This window comes from Rhinatrema bivittatum, chromosome 6, assembly GCF_901001135.1.
Source record: "Rhinatrema bivittatum chromosome 6, aRhiBiv1.1, whole genome shotgun sequence".
NCBI classification, from domain to species: Eukaryota; Metazoa; Chordata; class Amphibia; order Gymnophiona; family Rhinatrematidae; genus Rhinatrema; species Rhinatrema bivittatum.
In genome coordinates, this window is record NC_042620.1 from 75708380 (window position 1) to 75725627 (window position 17248).

General features: G+C 42.0%; 1 protein-coding gene across 28 annotated transcripts in view; it reads right to left on the reverse strand.

Moving 5' to 3' along the window:
* Positions 1-17248, reverse strand: part of NEB (nebulin) — a 421259-nt gene that overhangs the window by 53067 nt on the left and 350944 nt on the right. For 19 of the 28 annotated variants that reach the window (XM_029605471.1, XM_029605466.1, XM_029605487.1 and 16 more), the window contains 9 exons: positions 14253-14366; positions 12519-12623; positions 9554-9658; positions 8708-8812; positions 7928-8020; positions 6465-6557; positions 4391-4483; positions 3847-3939; positions 1206-1298 (listed from right to left, as the gene is read on the reverse strand). In XM_029605471.1, coding sequence (XP_029461331.1) covers positions 1206-1298; positions 3847-3939; positions 4391-4483; positions 6465-6557; positions 7928-8020; positions 8708-8812; positions 9554-9658; positions 12519-12623; positions 14253-14366 — 894 coding nt within the window. The remainder of the gene's footprint in view (positions 1-1205; positions 1299-3846; positions 3940-4390; positions 4484-6464; positions 6558-7927; positions 8021-8707; positions 8813-9553; positions 9659-12518; positions 12624-14252; positions 14367-17248) is intronic. The other 9 variants (XM_029605476.1, XM_029605477.1, XM_029605467.1 and 6 more) reach the window with 3 other exon arrangements.

Genomic DNA, 17248 nt, shown 5'->3' on the forward strand with positions numbered 1-17248 from the left:
GGGAGGAATTTGCAAAGCAAAATTTCTGTGCTCAAGTTCACTTTGAAAATGCTTGGTAAATCTGTATGTACATTGCACATAGTACGCGCAGAGCTTATCACCATGTGCAAAAGCTTAGCCGTAACTAAACTCTTCGGGAAATTACAGGGTCATTCATCATAGTGCGTTAGGCCGTTATCGATGACCTTAGGGCCATAACGCCCGCAATAATGCCATAACGCATGCATTATTTATCGCATCGTGCAATGCGAATGCAAATTTTTGAAATTTGTTCAAAGGGGAGGGGTTTGGGCAGGGTCTATGAAAATGAGGGACATTACACAGTGTGCCATAGTGTAACAGGGTACTATCAAGCTAGAGCAAAAGAATATTGTAGAAATCTCATCTTTCTGTAACTTTCCTCACTCAAAATCACATTAAACCTTCACTGATGTGCACCGTGCTGTTCACACGTCTCACTGTGCATGTAAAACTGGCCCCAAAACCCTAGACCATCACCAAAACCTCTCCTCGAGTTACTAGCTTGCCCTCCTATAGTGATATAAATAGTTAACTACTATAAGAACCTTATAAAGCATCTCTCCCGCTCTCTCCGTGTTAAACTAGCACTGTGTGCTGTAGCTCTAAAATTATCATAGCCACACTCCTTTTCCTTATCACGGTCATTATTCATGCAAAATTTATAGCATTTTGATAAATCTAGGCCTAAGTTGAAATAGTGCAAAAAAAAGAATGAATAGTACTTTCTAGATATGAGTAAATATCAACATAGCAGAGGGAATATGAATAATCATGTACAACTAAGAAAAATATTATGCTTTAAATAGGACTATGCCACAACAAGCACAAAACTATCGAACCCTGTGAGAGTCTAATATTAATTTTGCATATAAATTCAATGCTAAAAGAGCTGTTAGATTAATAAGGCTTCACAAATTTGCTCAGGGAAGGATAAAAACGTTTCAAAAGAGTGAAAATATTAAATCAACGCTTACACAGAGTTAGTTGGACTGCCCACAATGTACTTCTACGTTTTACTGCACTGCACACCACTGCACCCGGTGAAAAAGTCTGTGTGCAGCTGAAACATTTTCAGCTGTCAAAAAAAGAGAGGGTAAGACCAACAGGCTTTAGGGGTTAAAAAGCTTTCCTTATTATTGTGTTAATGGGACTCTGTTTTTATTGTATTTTATTTTTACAAATACCGAGCTAATGTGTTCTTGATTTCGTTTGACTCTCTCAATCTCTGGAGTGACAGGGATTGGGGTTCCAATCCCCAAGTTCTCTTTGTATGAAACCTGAGAAATACAAACAAAAGTGTCTAAAAAAATAAAATAAAATAAAACCCCAGCAAGAAATGCTTTTTAGACTTCTCTAACATAAACTTTTCGGAATATATTAAAAACAGCAAAAAGCAGTATAAAAAAAGCAGTAGAGTTAGGCATTGAAAAATGAATATTATAATTGCTCCAAGCTAATTACATATATATGGGACCATGAAAAAATATAGCTCAAAGACTTTAAAAATATATCATTTTAGAAGGCATTTTCCTTTGCAAGTCTAATTTTTAATCTCCTGGGCTAGCAGTGCTGCATCTCTTTTGTCACAAATACCTGTAGGATACAAGAAAGTCATCGGCGATTGCAATAGCAAGGAAAAGACAATAAACTGCTGGGTGCTGAACAGTCAACTGTTATATTTTAGTGCAAATGTGCAATGCACCAGCAAACAGCTGATCAGGAAAGGAACAGAGCAATTAGTGAAATGAAAAATATATCAAAAGGGAAAAAAGGTTTCAAGAGTGCAAGTTTGAGAGAAAGCAGGTGAAAAGGATTTAGAATGATATAAACCATATTAAAAAAAACAAACACAAACAACAAGATATGAAGGGAAGGTTAGATCTTTGTAAAAATGGAATACATGGGATTTGTTTAAGAGGCAGTTCTTGTAGGGCTCGATTCACCCAAATTTGGGACTTAGAATTTGAGTATGTTTACTTGCCAAAGTCAACGACTTTTGACTCTCCTCTGGAAAGTTTTCTGTGTTAAAAATAAATGTGGCTCGGAGACCTGGCACATTTTGGGAAACATTTTAAAGATCCCCCTCCATTCCCAGGTGTTTAGCCCAGCCCCAGCCGCCCACTCCGAATCATGTAGCTCGAGATTAGCATCGTTACAACCTGCGTATGCCTCATTCTCCCTTTCCTAAGCGCAATCACTCTCCTGATTTCACCGACCTCTGGATTTGGCTGGAGGAAATGCCATGAGCATGCTCCAGTCACAATGTCGGCTTGAACTAAGGGCTTACACTCTAGTCACTACGACTTTAAAGTACTTTTAAAGTTCAATAACATAGCCTGCTATCCTTTAATATCCCCTAAGTCTATCTCCCCTACTTCATGATACAGATGCCCTCTTTATACGATGTTCCCAGATATCTCTGTTCTTCTATTCAGGGTATCTACACTGTGTTATCTTGTTTCGTTCATTCTCCTAGTTATGTCATTTCTCATTATTGTTAATTTTTAAACTTCAAACATCGTTCAATGTAACTGGTTGTTTTGTATGTAAACCGGAGTGAAGGCAACCCTGCTATACCTCGGTATATAAAAAATGCTAAATAAATAAAATAAATAAATAGTCACCACATTGCCTCATTTAAACATGCTCCCGTGTTTGAGTGGATATTAATGTGCAAAAAGGGTGGGTTTACAAGTAAAGTTTGTGGAATGCAAGTATGAGCGCTTGAGATGTGACAGTCTGTGTGAGACAGAAGGCAAAAGATGTGAATGTAAGTAAAGCTGGATGGCTCAGAATAGGTGAAGAGAGATAATATACATTCTATATTGGCAAACCTGAGTGTAAAAATATGCCAACGCAGCTTCTAAAAGGCGAACACCACAATCCCTGGCAGGAAAAGTGGTACTGGCACTTCAAAATTTTGAATGGGAAACTATTAAGCTCAAGTGAAGGTTATTAAGTATGTTTTTAAAATATGGCAGCAATTTTCAAACAATCCACCCAGGGCACTGTCTGTGTGTGCTTTCTTTCTGTGGACCTTGCATCTAATTTTCAAAGGGAAAAATGTGCGATATTTTCCCATTAAAAATTGGCCACTGTTACAAAGGACCCACTTTGCACCTGATTTTCCGCAGGCAAATTTTCAAAATCCAATCTACGTGCTTCGTTTTCCATCATCACTGCCCTGCCCCTCTCCTTCCCTCAGCCCAGCTAAAAACACACGCGCTATGGAACCCCGCATGTACTTTTAGTTGGATTAAGGATGGGAAATTTTCAGACACCCGATTTACCTGGGTCGTTAATTTGAAAACTGTACTTCCCATGAAAAGTGAAAGTAGGTGCTTTCTTCCAGATAGAATGTGTCTGCTTCCTCTGAGAAGCAGAAACATTTTAAACAGGTTGAAATTGGTCCCCTAAGACATAACGAGAGAGATGAGACTGGAACAACGTTCCAGGCCAGATAAACACCAGCCTGAATCTGGAGTAAAGATATTTCTGCCTGAGAGCTGCCAGAGGTAAATAAAAGCCGCACGTTTTTGTGAGTGGACTCCTGCATGGTCTGAATAGATATACACACCGTATATATTTTGAGCCACAATGAATCTTGCTTTGTTTAATATGTGCTTTGAGGGTGGCTATTACTCAGGGATATTTTTTCCTCCCCAGTACTTGCCCTGCAGAGGCCAAAAGGTTTTTGGGTGAATCAAACCCCTTTAGCATTTTTCCGGGGAACGATGATGGCAATCAGTACGTTCTAAGTGTTAAGAAGCTCTTTGTATTATCGAGTTAAAGGGAGCTCTTTTCTTTCGTTTTATTCTTCAGTACCGAGCTAATGTTTTCTTGATTGCGCTTGACTCGCTCCATCTCTGGGGTGACAGGGGTTGGGGTCGCCTGGCCCAAGTTCTCTTTGTACAAAACCTGAGAGATACGAGAAAGTGTCCAAAGGGGGGAGGGGAAAAAAAATGACAGCAAGAGATGCACAAATTAAAGGCGCAATGCTCGGATCTGCGGTAAGAAGCGTTCACCTTTCTTTGCACGTCACACAAGTGTTCTAGAAGTCGGACACAGAGAAGCGCCAGTGCGGATTATTTTTGTAAGCAACTGAGTTCAGCTGAAAAGCAATTTGGAAGCGTTAAGAGGCACGGTAGTGTGGCAGGGGCTACTATGTTAATTTTACAGCGGACCTCACCAAATCTTTTAAAGCAGGTAATGCAGTGTAAAACACTCAAAAATGTTAGAATAGAAAAAGGCGAAGGGATGAGTAATTATTGAGCTACGGAGGGGGAAAAGTGACTATGGCAGAAAGATGTTATGCATTGTTATTTTTAAAGGGTGAGGGTTAAGGTAGTGTTAAGCCTTTATGAAATACCGAGCTAATGTTTTCTTGATTGCGTTTGACTCTCTCCATCTCTGGAGTCGCTCTGGTTGGGGTTCCTACCCCCAAGATTTCTTTGTACATTACCTGCAGGGGATAAGGAAAAGCACCCAGAGAAAGACGGTCAGGGAGTTAGCAGCTCACACATCTTTAACTTCTCTCTGTAGGAAGGCACACTGACTGAAACCACACCAAACTGACATTTTAGATTTCTAGTTTATACTTCTTCTTTTAGATAACTTCTAATGCTAAATGTGTCAAAAAGTTGTCCTTCCCAGAATTATATATACTGTAAATGTGTTGGTATTTTAACTTTTCTTTGCTACCTTGCATGGCTGCTCTCCCTCTGTTTTCTTTTTTCTTTTTCAAACTATTATAATATCCAGGCTTCACATTCTCCAGTTCTCTCATGCCGCCATCTTTCATATGCCAGACGTGCCCTCGGCCACCTCTTCTGGCTCCACAAAGAAGTTGCAGTGAGCACAAGACCTACTTCAGCCTGCCAGGGTAAGAGCAGCACCTGTGTCTACATCCCCTCCCCTATATCAGGGGCTGTGGGTGCCATGCCAGCCGCATCCTCATCCCACGCAAACTGACAATCAGACCCAAGTCTCCCACCGTGCATCATGCTAGCCTTGGGATTAATGTGTTAATACAGCAGCGCTCAAACTGAACATGGGATGCCCTTCCTCCCACCAGCAGGGTTTTCAGGATAGTCCTAAGGAATATGCATGAAAAGGCAGTGCATGCAAATAAATCTGATGCATGTTGATTAGGGATATCCTGAAAACCTGACTGGCAGGGGGTGGGAGGCTGAGAACTAGTTTGAGCGCCAGTGTATTGATGATAAAAATCAATTGACACTGCTGGACTGCATGAACTTTTGCACAAATAATAAGTTTATCAGTTGGAGCTTTCACTTTCATTCAGGGTAGCTTCCTATGCGATTTATTCTTTGTTTTTTTCACTGTTTACCATAACTCTTGTCTCAGGACCCAGCCACAAGAATAGTGCTATGCACAACTAATGAAAAAAAACACACTGCATAATACATCCAAAAAGGCAATGAAATAAATGAGTTAAATTGTTAGGAAACAGCAATAAAGCAATTAGCATTCGAAGAGGTCAGACAAAATGGACAGGCAGATGAAGAAGGGGATTGTCACTGGCAGAGGGATTTTAGCTTTGCAGTTAACGCAGCACTAGAAGTTAAAGAAATACATTCAGTACTTAGAGGGCAATTTTCAAAAGCCATTTACTTGTGCAAATTGGCTGTCTGAAAATTGCCCACTTTTTCCCTGGGTACAGGTACTTGAGGGGATCAACAATAAGTATACTTTTACCTGTGGGAAAAAGCAGGCAGGCACAGAGGCAGGGTGAGGTCAGGGGAGGCAACAACGCCCGTAGTTTTGCATTTTCAAAACCATGATGTGGTTTTTCAGAGAAAAAATATCCGCAGAAAACAACAGGTGAAAATCTGTAAGGATACTTTTTCCTGGGGCAATTTTGAAAGGGAAAGTATACATGCCCTTTCCTTCTGAGGACTGCTGCAAAGTCAGCAGGGAAAAAGCACTCACGGACTTTGCAACAATGTGGGCACTTTTTAAAAATGGCCTCCTTAAAGTACCAATAGGCCATCACGATCCCAGAGGGAAGTGCTGACAGCACCGCTCGGTTCTACGGGGCTGAAAACAAACCACATTTATTTACTTATTTTATTTATTTAAGTTCTTTTAATATACCGATGCTCAAGACAGGTCTTATTGAACTGGTTTACAATGAACAAGGGGAGAAACCAATTAACAGCAAGGCGTATAAAAGTTACAATAAAACAGGGAGTGAGTAACTTGGTCATTAGAAAATGAGGGATAGATTAAACAGTAAAAACAGTAAGAAAACATCCAGGCAGAGACTCTCCCAGCCTTTTCTGCAGTGTACAAGTTCACAGATTCTGGTAGTGCCATAGCAAGCTGCTGAGCTGACATTAGAAAGGAAACAGCGGATGGTTTAGTAGGGTAAGCAAGGAGGTGCTTTCACACAGACAAATCTAGAAAGTATCAGCCACTACCGAGCTGATGTGCTTCTGTGTCTCCTTGACACGTTTCACTTCGGGAAGGTCAGGAATTGGAGTGCCTTGTCCAATATGTTCCTTGTATTTAATCTACAAAGTTAAACCCATTGAAAAGCAAAGGATCTATATTAAGCACATTAAACATACTCATGTTTAATCTTTGCATCTATCGTACAAATACAAAGATACTTTAAACTTGCAGTTTAGACCGTAGTAGTACGCGCATGTAAAACAGGTACTATATATAAACAAACACAATAGTAGACATACTAATATGTATTTATGTAGTGCCTTTGATCCAGATAAGAACTCAAATGTGCTAAATTGTTGCTCTAAATGTCCAATCTCATTTGGATAAACTGAGGGCTAGGGACAAAATATAATTTGCACAGGTGAAGCCAGCATTGCCAAGAAAGCAAGATTTGGGCTCACAAATCTCAGACACTCTTCTGATTCCTGGCACATTCTACCTATTAGACCCCCCATCCCCCATCCCTCTCTGGGTAATGAATGTAATTTATTTATTTATTTAACACTTTTCTATACCGACCTTCATGGGCAAGCCATATCAGATCGGTTTACATCGAACCAGGAGTAAACAACTGTAGTGACAACAAACTTAAAAACAAAATTTTTATAATTTTTATAATTCATATAGTCGATTTTTATAATTTTTATAATTCATTTTTATAATTCATTTTTATAATTCATTTTTATAATTATTAATTCATTTTTATAATTATAGAAATTTGTATAATTCATATAGTCGATCCAGCAAAGTAACACTGCAATCTCCCTTCATGCCAGAAAACTGGGCTCGTATCCATGGGAACAGCAGCTGTCCCAATGGGGAAGTCTTGTACTTGGTTCTTGGCTGACCAACACTGTCACGGAAGATGAAAATGTACCAAGCTTTCGGCAATGGTTAAAACTAATCACCACATTTGCTCAAGCTTGAAATATTCTCAGTGTGACTAATGGAAAGCAAATGTACACGTCCTCTGAAAAGCAGGACACTTCTTGGGAAGTCACCACCTACTTCCAATAGTACTAATGTTGAAAACACAAACTATAATACAAAAATATAAAATTTGATGTTCCCAAATTCAAACTTTACAGTCCTGTCTGTTATGGGGTGGAGGGGAACCTCAGCGTAGGGTTAAAGGACATGTGTGCAACTGGATTATTCAGGAATCTGAAAAAGCCAATAGTTAATCATTTTCCTAATACAAACTAACCAGAAGTTATATAAGCATAAGCACTTATTTATTAGCAAATATTTTCTTAAAGTGAACAATACTTTTTTAACCATAACTCTAACTACAATTAGGCACATGATACTGATTCTGCCAATCATGTTATAAAACCACTTGTTAGCTCTGTGTAAGGCAGCCGGAGGGCCAGTGGCATTATTTGAGGTGGCTTAGCACAGGGGACAAGCAACAATCCATTAACTGTACCGTGCTAATTGCATCTTGGGTCCGTTTAATTCTCTTCATCTCTGGGGTCGCCTCAATAGGTGTTCCTGTCCCAATATCTTCTTTATATAAAACCTTAATATTCAGAATAAAAAAATATAACAAGTTAAGAAGCAGAAAATATAATGTGATGCTTTTGTCTGATATCAGGTCTCGAGAGACGCTAAAGCACTTGTTATTGTGGGTGACAAAGTTCGGTTTCTCTGCATGGACCACTGAGTACCATCTCAAGAAAGAATAGATCTTGAACACCATGAGTTTGAGTGTCTTGTCTGATGGAGCCAGTAGGGGGGTCAGTCATGTTGTTAAGGCAATGTGCTTGATTTTGGGAGCAAGGGAAGATGGCTGTTGTGATGGATATATCAAAAACATTACACCTGTCATGCAAAGGGACAAATTTAGTGCGATGGGGGAGTACGTTTGCTGCATGTCAAAATGTTTTTTGTTTTTTTTTTTAAACAAGTCACAGCACGTCATGGCTGATGGACACCTTCACAAGGCAAGCAAGGTGCACAAAAGTGTTACTTTCATAAGATCTATTGTGATATTTCCAACATAGACAAAACCAGTTTCCTATCGGGTAAGCACTTAAAGAAAGGGAGAGAGTGTCCGATGTAAGCAGTAGCAGGAAGGATGAGTGGCAGTAAATGTTAGCTTGAGCTATAACCTCTGTAAAGTTAGCATGGGACACTGAAATGTATATGTATTGGAAAAAAAACTATAATTATTTGGGTTAGCACTGAAGATGTGTAAAAGATGTACCGAGCTGAAATTCTTTTGATTTTCTTTAACACGTAGTATTTCAGGCGTGTCCTTCACCACCATTACTTTTCCTTTAATGTTTTTAAGATCATACTGGTATTGAAGCTGTAAGACAAAACGTGACAAGAAAACCGTGATGTTAATACGACTTGATCAGAGTGACATACAAACTTAGCATCGGGAGGCCTAAGGACTTCTCGGCCACAGATAACAATGATTATTATATCAGCGCCTTTTTAACCCTTCAACTGCTGCTTCTAAAGTCATTTTCACACAATTTCTATTTGTAAAAATTCTGCTGCAGCTTAAAGCTATATAACTCGAGAACCAGAAGATTGTGATTTTCAGTGGTTGGGTTTCTGAATGATTTCACAGGTTGAAATCACGTTTGAATTTTGACTAAAACAAAACCATTCGCCGCTCTTCCTCCTTTTCTTGTTTGCTAAAGATGGCTTACTGATGATGCCCATAAGACCAAAATCACAAAACAAGTACAAGTACAGATGCCGTGACTAGCGCAGAACTTATCAAAGTATTTACTTTTTAGGAGAACGAGAATGCACATTTAAGTCTGAATGGGCAAGTTACAGTATGGAAGGGATGTAAGCGCTTCACACTCCCTACAGTACTAGAGATTATTTTTCTATCTTAAGGATCTTGGGGTACAACCCTTTAACTCTATAAAACAAATAAAAAGGGGTTCAAATGCTGACCCAAAGGAGCAGCTTCCCTATTTGAGCCAGCACGGGATCCGTATCTGCTAGGGCCCTCACTTATCGCCCCACTCCCGCCATAACGACAATACTTATTAGATACAAGGAAAATCTGGGGACGGCCAGTACATACAATGCTGAAGTTCTTTTGGTTCTCGCGGACCCTCTGCATCTCTGGTGTGTCCAGGACTGTCTCATAAGACGACATGGTTCTCTCGGCATCCTCTTTATACTTTTTCTGCATACAAAAAAAATGGGAAACTGTTTATGCATTGTTTTATTTGATGGGCGACTGAAGGCTAAACAGCAGAGCAAATAATGTACAGCACTAGAACATGAAAAAAATGAGCCTTTTCAGGGGTTTATACTACTGTAGAATAAGAAATATCAGTAGAATAAATATGTCAGATATTAAAATAAAATTATATTAGTCCTGGGGAATTGGGAGGGCTTATTCAAAAGCCATTTAGACGGATAACCCAAAAGTTATTCGTCTAAATGGCAAATTTGATATTTTCAGCCACTTATCAAGTTAAATTATAGCCAAATAAGTAGTTATATGGCTATAGTTTAGCAGATAAAATAAGGGGGCATTCTGGAGGTGTTCCAGGGAGGAACTGAGTTACCCGGCTAACCTTCCGAATATCAGATGGGGAATCAATGGAACAGGGGAAATGGTAGGGACAGAATCTGTAACAGAATTTACATTAAAAAAAACCATGGGCTAAATACAGAAGATCCTTAGTTGTGAGAAATTAAGGCAAAAGCCAGAGGCAGAGTTGCTTATGCATTACTGCAACAGGAAGGGTAAATGGGCAGACCCTAGTCAGGCCTTATGCTCCTTAATTGTTTCTCTATGTCTGCCCTTGAGGTAAAAATATCACCTGCTTCGCCATTTACCTCTCAAACCTTAAAAAAGGGTCAATGCCCAAACTTCAGGAATGTTTCTTCTCTTTAATTCCCTCTCTAGCAACAGCAGTTACATCATATACCCGACCGCCACAGCACACACACATCATAGCAGCAGCACCTACATCAGTACTATGCACACCCATCAACAACCCATTCATCATAGCACTGCCCAACCCAAAGCAGGCGCATTTAAATCAGTATCATGCACAACCAGCAGCAACAGCACTCACATCACTGCACTGCACGCCTGTTAGCAGTATACACATACCCTCCAACAGCACTCGCATCATAGCACTGCACTGCCATCAGCAGCAGCACTCACATCAGTATCGTGCACGCCCAACTCACATCACTGCCTTGTACAGCCATAGCAGCAGCATTCTCATCATAGCACTGCACTGCCATCAGCAGCAGCACTCACATCAGTATCGTGCACACCCAACTCACATCACTGCCTTGTACAGCCATAGCAGCAGCATTCTCATCATAGCACTGCACTGCCATCAGCAGCAGCGCTCACATCAGTATCGTGCACACCCAACTCACATCACTGCCTTGTACAGCCATGGCAGCAGCATTCTCATCATAGCACTGCACTGCCATCAGCAGCAGCACTCACATCAGTATCGTGCACACCCAACTCACATCACTGCCTTGTACAGCCATAGCAGAAGCATTCTCATCATAGCACTGCACTGCCATCAGCAGCAGCGCTCACATCAGTATCGTGCACGCCCAACTCACATCACTGCCTTGTACAGCCATAGCAGCAGCATTCTCATCATAGCACTGCACTGCCATCAGCAGCAGCGCTCACATCAGTATCGTGCACGCCCAACTCACATCACTGCCTTGTACAGCCATAGCAGCAGCATTCTCATCATTGCACTGCATGGGCCTTCAGCAGCGGCACTGATAGCGGTTTCATGCATATTCAGCAGCAGCAGCATTCACATCCTAGCACTGCACGCCCATCAGCAGCAGCACTCGCATTATAATTGTACACCCATGAGCAGCGGAATTCACATTGTAGTACTGCGCACCCACCAGCAGCAGCACTCACATTACAGCTGTACACCCATGAGCAGCGGAATTCACATTGTAGCACTGCACACCCACCGGCAGCAGCACTCACATTATAGCTGTACACCTATGAGCAGCGGAATTCACATTGTAGCACTGCACACCCATCGGCAGCAGCACTCGCATTATAATTGTACACCTATGAGCAGCAGAATTCACATCCTAGCACTGCACACCCATCAGCAGCAGCAGCACTCACACTGTAGCACTGCACACCCAACAGCATCAGCACTTACACTGTAGCACTGCTCACCCATCAGCAGCAGCACTCACACTGTAGCACTGCTCACCCATCAACATCAGCACTTAGACTGTAGCACTGCCCACCCATCAGCAGCAGCACTCACACTGTAGCACTGCACACCCATCAGCAGCAGCACTCACACTGTAGCACTGCACACCCATCAGCAGCAGCACTCACACTGTAGCATTGTACATCCAACAACAGCAGAACTCACATTGTTGTTATAAACCCAACAGCAGCAGCACTCACATCATAACGCTGCACACCCACCAGCAGGGGAACTTAAATGAGTATCATGCACACCCATCAGCCACACTCACGTCCAAGAGAGCCGTGCACATCCTAAAACTCAGGGGCAATAGTACGTAAAGAAAGAGGTGTCCTGCCAACACCTCGCCTTGCCGACCGCCAATAGAAACGAAGATTACTGAATATCTAATCAGGATGCCAAAAACAAATTCCCTAAGGCTGGCACAGCTGAGAGGCCTTCCCTTGTAAAAAGAAAGAAGGGGCACCACGTTTTTCAAACTTTCCCACGAAACCTTTTGGCCAGATCGTGCAACCAAACTGTCCTTGCATTTCCTTCCTATTCCCTGAGAAAGGATTCGCTTGTTCCTTGAGCCTCGATCCCCTTATGGACTGCAGAAGCCTTCTCTTAAAGCAAAGGCAGTTGTTTAGATTTCCAGCCCCTTTCCTGCTCTGCTGCTTCTCGGCGAGTCTTCTCAGTGCTGGCTTTGTGTTATGTTTCAAATAAACCCTGCCCGGTATAAGGCCCATCACGCAGAGGCTGCTGGATGTGCCTCTGTTCCAGACGTACCGCACATCACAGGGGGTGCACTTGGGGTACTTTTTCACTTGCCTTGCTGGAAAGGTTTTTGACTTGCTGAGCATGAATGATCTCTGGGGTGTCAACAACAGTAGTGTAGTTGGCTTTGTCCATTTCCGCAGAATGTTTGTATTTAATCTGGAAGAAGGAATAACAAGGTAAAGAGCTGATACTGTTTTCAACTTTTTCCCAGCTTAGTTTCAGAATTAAAGAAGACCTCTTACATTTTTAATGTTTTGGTTTTTTTTTTAACCTTGTACTTTCCTCCTTCTCCCTTGGGCTTTCAGCTCAGCTGGAATTAGGGCTAGGCTCTGCCTTCATTCACAACTACCGGGGGATTTTGTCTCCTCCCAATGAACTTAACTTTGCTCACTAGCATGACAGCCCTTCCAGAACTTGCAGTCATGAACCTCAAACCTGGCCAACAGCTGTCACCACTGCACGATGACGATGACTCCCAGCGGTGGATTTAGGCCCCTGGTGCCATTAGGCATGCGGTTAGCTGGCGGCACTCTCCCTCTCCAAATCAGGTCCTCCTTTGATGACCCGCGCACACCTCTCATAGGCATTACCCACTCTGCCTATTGCTAAATCTGCCCTGATGTCTCCTCCTCCCACTCTTTCAAGGGCTGAATATTTGTGTGTGTGTGTATATATATATATATATATATATATATATATATATAGATATATAGATATATATATATCTATATATATATATATATATTTTTTTTTATTAGAAAAGGTTGCGTGAATGTTATGATCCAGCAACAGCATGCACTTTCAAAAAAGAAAAGTAATTTCAATGATTCAAAATAACTAAGACGCATGTGCTTCACGAGAGCCTGGGAATGCGTTTCCTCTATCTCGGTTTCTGAGCAGGTGGCAAGCTGCAGCGCGCAGCGGGTGTAATCCGAGGAGTCCTAGCAGCAGCAGCAGCAGAGCCTGCCTGTCACTAACTGTCTTCGGGAATGGGCATGTGAGTCTGGAAAGGAGTTTAACTCCTAATGTTTGGGTACAGCCTCGTAAAAAATAAAAATACCTTTACGAGTGCGGCAGTAGCTGTTGGTAGTCACTTAGAATCTTTTCTTGTTAGCCTGCATCCTGAAGGGACAAGGCTTATAAGATCACAAAGCCTCTGTGCATGTGCCTGTGCCTGTGTGTGTGTCTCCCTAAACACTTTTGATATCCTTTCCACACCAGATTTTCAGGACATGGTAGGAGGGTGCTTGAGGATCTGATGGAGGCGTTTTGGGGGATTCACATATACATGCAGGACATGCATCCCAGAGAGAAGGCTCCGTTAGTTTTATAGTGTATAGAATCTCTTGTTAGATCTAAGTAAAGTGCTTTGAAAGGTCTTAATGGGGCCAGTATAAAAAGGTTTGGACTGGACCAGTTTATTGCTATTGGAGTGTTTTTTTATGCTAATGCCTAACTATTTGTGCAAATTGGTGGGCTGAGCTTTTTTTTTTTATTTTAACCAAAGCTTGTCAATGCAAATGGAAAGGCATTCCCCAGAGCAAACGAAAGTACACTGGGATACAGGAAAGGACTGTAAAGTGAGCAACAAAACCTGGCAAACAGGCCGCATCTCTTACTTCAGAGCCAGATTTGGAAGGCAGCTGTTGGGCTGACATTGAGGAAACACAAAGTACACATCTGTCCCAGGTTAGGCGCAACATGATGCACAGCCCTTAGCACTACATCAAGGTTTAAAAGCCTCTTCATATATCAGACCCCCATACTCCTTCTCCCAGCACAGACCTGGCTCGCAATGTCAGTGGCATTCTTGGCTCTCATGAAGTCAGGCGTTTCCAAAGCGAGCCCTGACAGACCTCGTCCTTTGATTTCCAACTCCAATGCTTTCTTGTATTCTTTCTGTTGAATACAATTGTAATTTATTTGGGGAAAAAAATTAATGTACATAGGTAATGTACGTGAGTAACTGTTCAATTAATAATTTTTGCACTCTCAATTTTAACTAATGCATAAAACTAGATATAAAATGGAGTATACCTAAAAGCACCTAAAATCAATATGCGGTATAAGCTGCTGCTTTGATCATCACTGCCTTATTATATTACAAAATTATCTTACAAAATACATTCAAATGTATTATACTATTGAACTATAAAGTACATTCAGTACATAAGTGCCATGCTGAATCACACCAATGGTTTAAGTCCAGCATTCTGTCTGACAGTGGTCAGTCTGGGTCTCTGGAAGTACCTGGGAGATCCAAATGGGAAGATCAATTTCCTCTTGCGAACCTTAGTCTACCAGGTTGTTAATAGACCTGTCCTCTAGAACGAGGGTTCTCAACCCAGTCCTCGGGACACGCCTTGCCAGTCAGGTTTCCATGGATATCCACAATGAATATACATGGGATAGATTTGTATGCATTGCCTCAATTCTATGCATAGAGGCAGGCGCATGTCTCGAGGACTGGGTTAAGAACCAGTGCTCCAGAAACTTGTCCAAACCTTTTTAAAAACTCAACTATACTATTAATCTTGACCACATACTTTAGCAACATATTCCATGATTTAATTGTATGTTCACACATGGGTGACATCATCTGATGAAGTCCAGCATGGAAAAACTATGTCAGAGTTTTTAGAACTTTGACTGAACCTCACTGGGCATGCCCACATCACCTACTATGCAACACATCCATGTGGGGTTCCTTCAGTCTTATATGTAGCAGCTGAAATGAAAAATGGAGAAACCAAGTCCATGGGAAGTGGATGGGCTTCATGAGGACTGACATCCCCCTGTCCTTGGAGAACATCTGTTTCAAGTAAGCAACTCTGGGTAATCCCTAGCTACAGGCTGCCCCCACACCGAAAAAGGGGCAACAACAAAACCAGTGCCAACAGGCACAGCAGCAGTGTTTTTGTTGGCAACAAGTCTTTTTTGTATTATATTCTTAACCTATTTGGGGGCAGCCTGGAACAAAAACAACAGACTCTTGGCAGGAAAGAGTTGGGTTCTTTACCTCAAACAAGCTCTGAAGGACAGATCGATCAAACCTGCTGTTACATCGGCCATCATTATCCAAACAGTAATGAGTTGTGAATGAGTGGACATAACTCCACTTTGCAGCCTTTCAGATTTCCTGTACAGGGATTGATCGCTGGTGAGTCACTGATGCTGCCATAGCTTGGACCAAATGAGCCTTGACATGGCCCATCAGATTCAAGTCTGACTGGGCATAACAGAAGGACATGCAATGTGCTAGCCAATTAGAATTAGACAGTTCAGAAATTGTGATCTCCAGCTTGTTTGCATCAAAATCTATGGGGTAGATTTTATAACATGTGTGCTGATTTTATAACATGCTCGCGCATATTATAAAATTGAGTGGCCAATTAAGGAGCGGACTGGGAGGGAACTTCCCTACCCCCTACCTAAACTCCCGCCCTCTTCCCCTCTCCTCTCCTCTCCACCCCCTAAACCCTACCTATCTACCCTTGTTTTTTTTGTTTTCATACTTACTTCAGGGCCCAACCTGAAGTTAAGTTGCATGCACCGGCTGATTGTTGGCTCGTGAGTCTTCGGAACAGTGTTCAACAGCGCTGTCCCGGCCAGCCCCCTCGCCCCTCCCTGCCCAGACCCTGCCCCCTGGTCTGTTCCTTTCAAGAGGCCTGGCACTTGTGCTTGTACCATGGTTTACGTGCATGGTCAGACCTCTTTGAAAATTCGCCCGGTGTGCGCAAGGCCCGGCCCCGCACATAAACCTCTGAAAATTCACCCGTATGTATATACTTATTTATTTATTTATAGAAATTTATAGCCTGCCTTATTACCAGCAAACTGTTCAAGGCAGGTGGACTTTCTATGGCAGGGCTTCCCAAACCTTTCCTGGGGACCTCACAGTCAGTCGGGTTTTCAGGATATCCACAATGAATATGCATGAGATACATTTGCATACCATGGAGACTCAGTATATGCAAATTTGTCTCATGCATATTCATTGTGGATATCCTGAAAACCCGGCTGGCTGTGGGGTCCCCAGGACAGGTTAGGGAAGCCCTGTTCTAAGGGCTTCAGTCCACTCCAGGGAGATGGCTAATGCTCTCTTGCAATTCAAACTGTTCAGTGCTTGTTCACCTTGGTGAACATGCGACCTGGGAAAAAATGTTGGAAGGAAAATTGACTGGTTAAAATGGAATTCTGATACCATCTTAGGCAAGAACTTAGGATGGGTGCAGAAGACCACCCTATCATGAACAAACTTGATATAAGGTGGATAAGTTATTACAACCTGAAGCTCACTAATCCTGCATGCCAAAGGGATCGCCACTAAAAATACAACCTTCCAGATCAGGTACTTTAGTTCACAGGAGCACAGTGGCTCAAAAGGAGCTTTTATCAGCTGGGACAAAACCACATTGAGGTCCCATGACACAGCAGATGGACTGATGGGAGGCTTCAAATGAAGCAGACCCCACATGAAATGTACAACTAAAGGCAGTACAGAAACGGGATTACCTTCTACATGGTGATGGCATGTACCAATCATACTAAGGTAGATCCTTAATGAGATGGGCTTAAGACCAGCGCCAGATAGATGTATAAGGTAATCATGCAATTTTCATGAAAAGCAGAAGAAAGGATCTAGGACCTGTTGTTCACACCATACTGCAAATCTCCTCCAGTTCAGACCATAGGACTTTCTAGAGAAAGCTTTTATTCAAGCCAAAAAAATAGGAGACATCCTCTAAGAGGATCATCTTCTCAACATCCAGGTGGTGAGT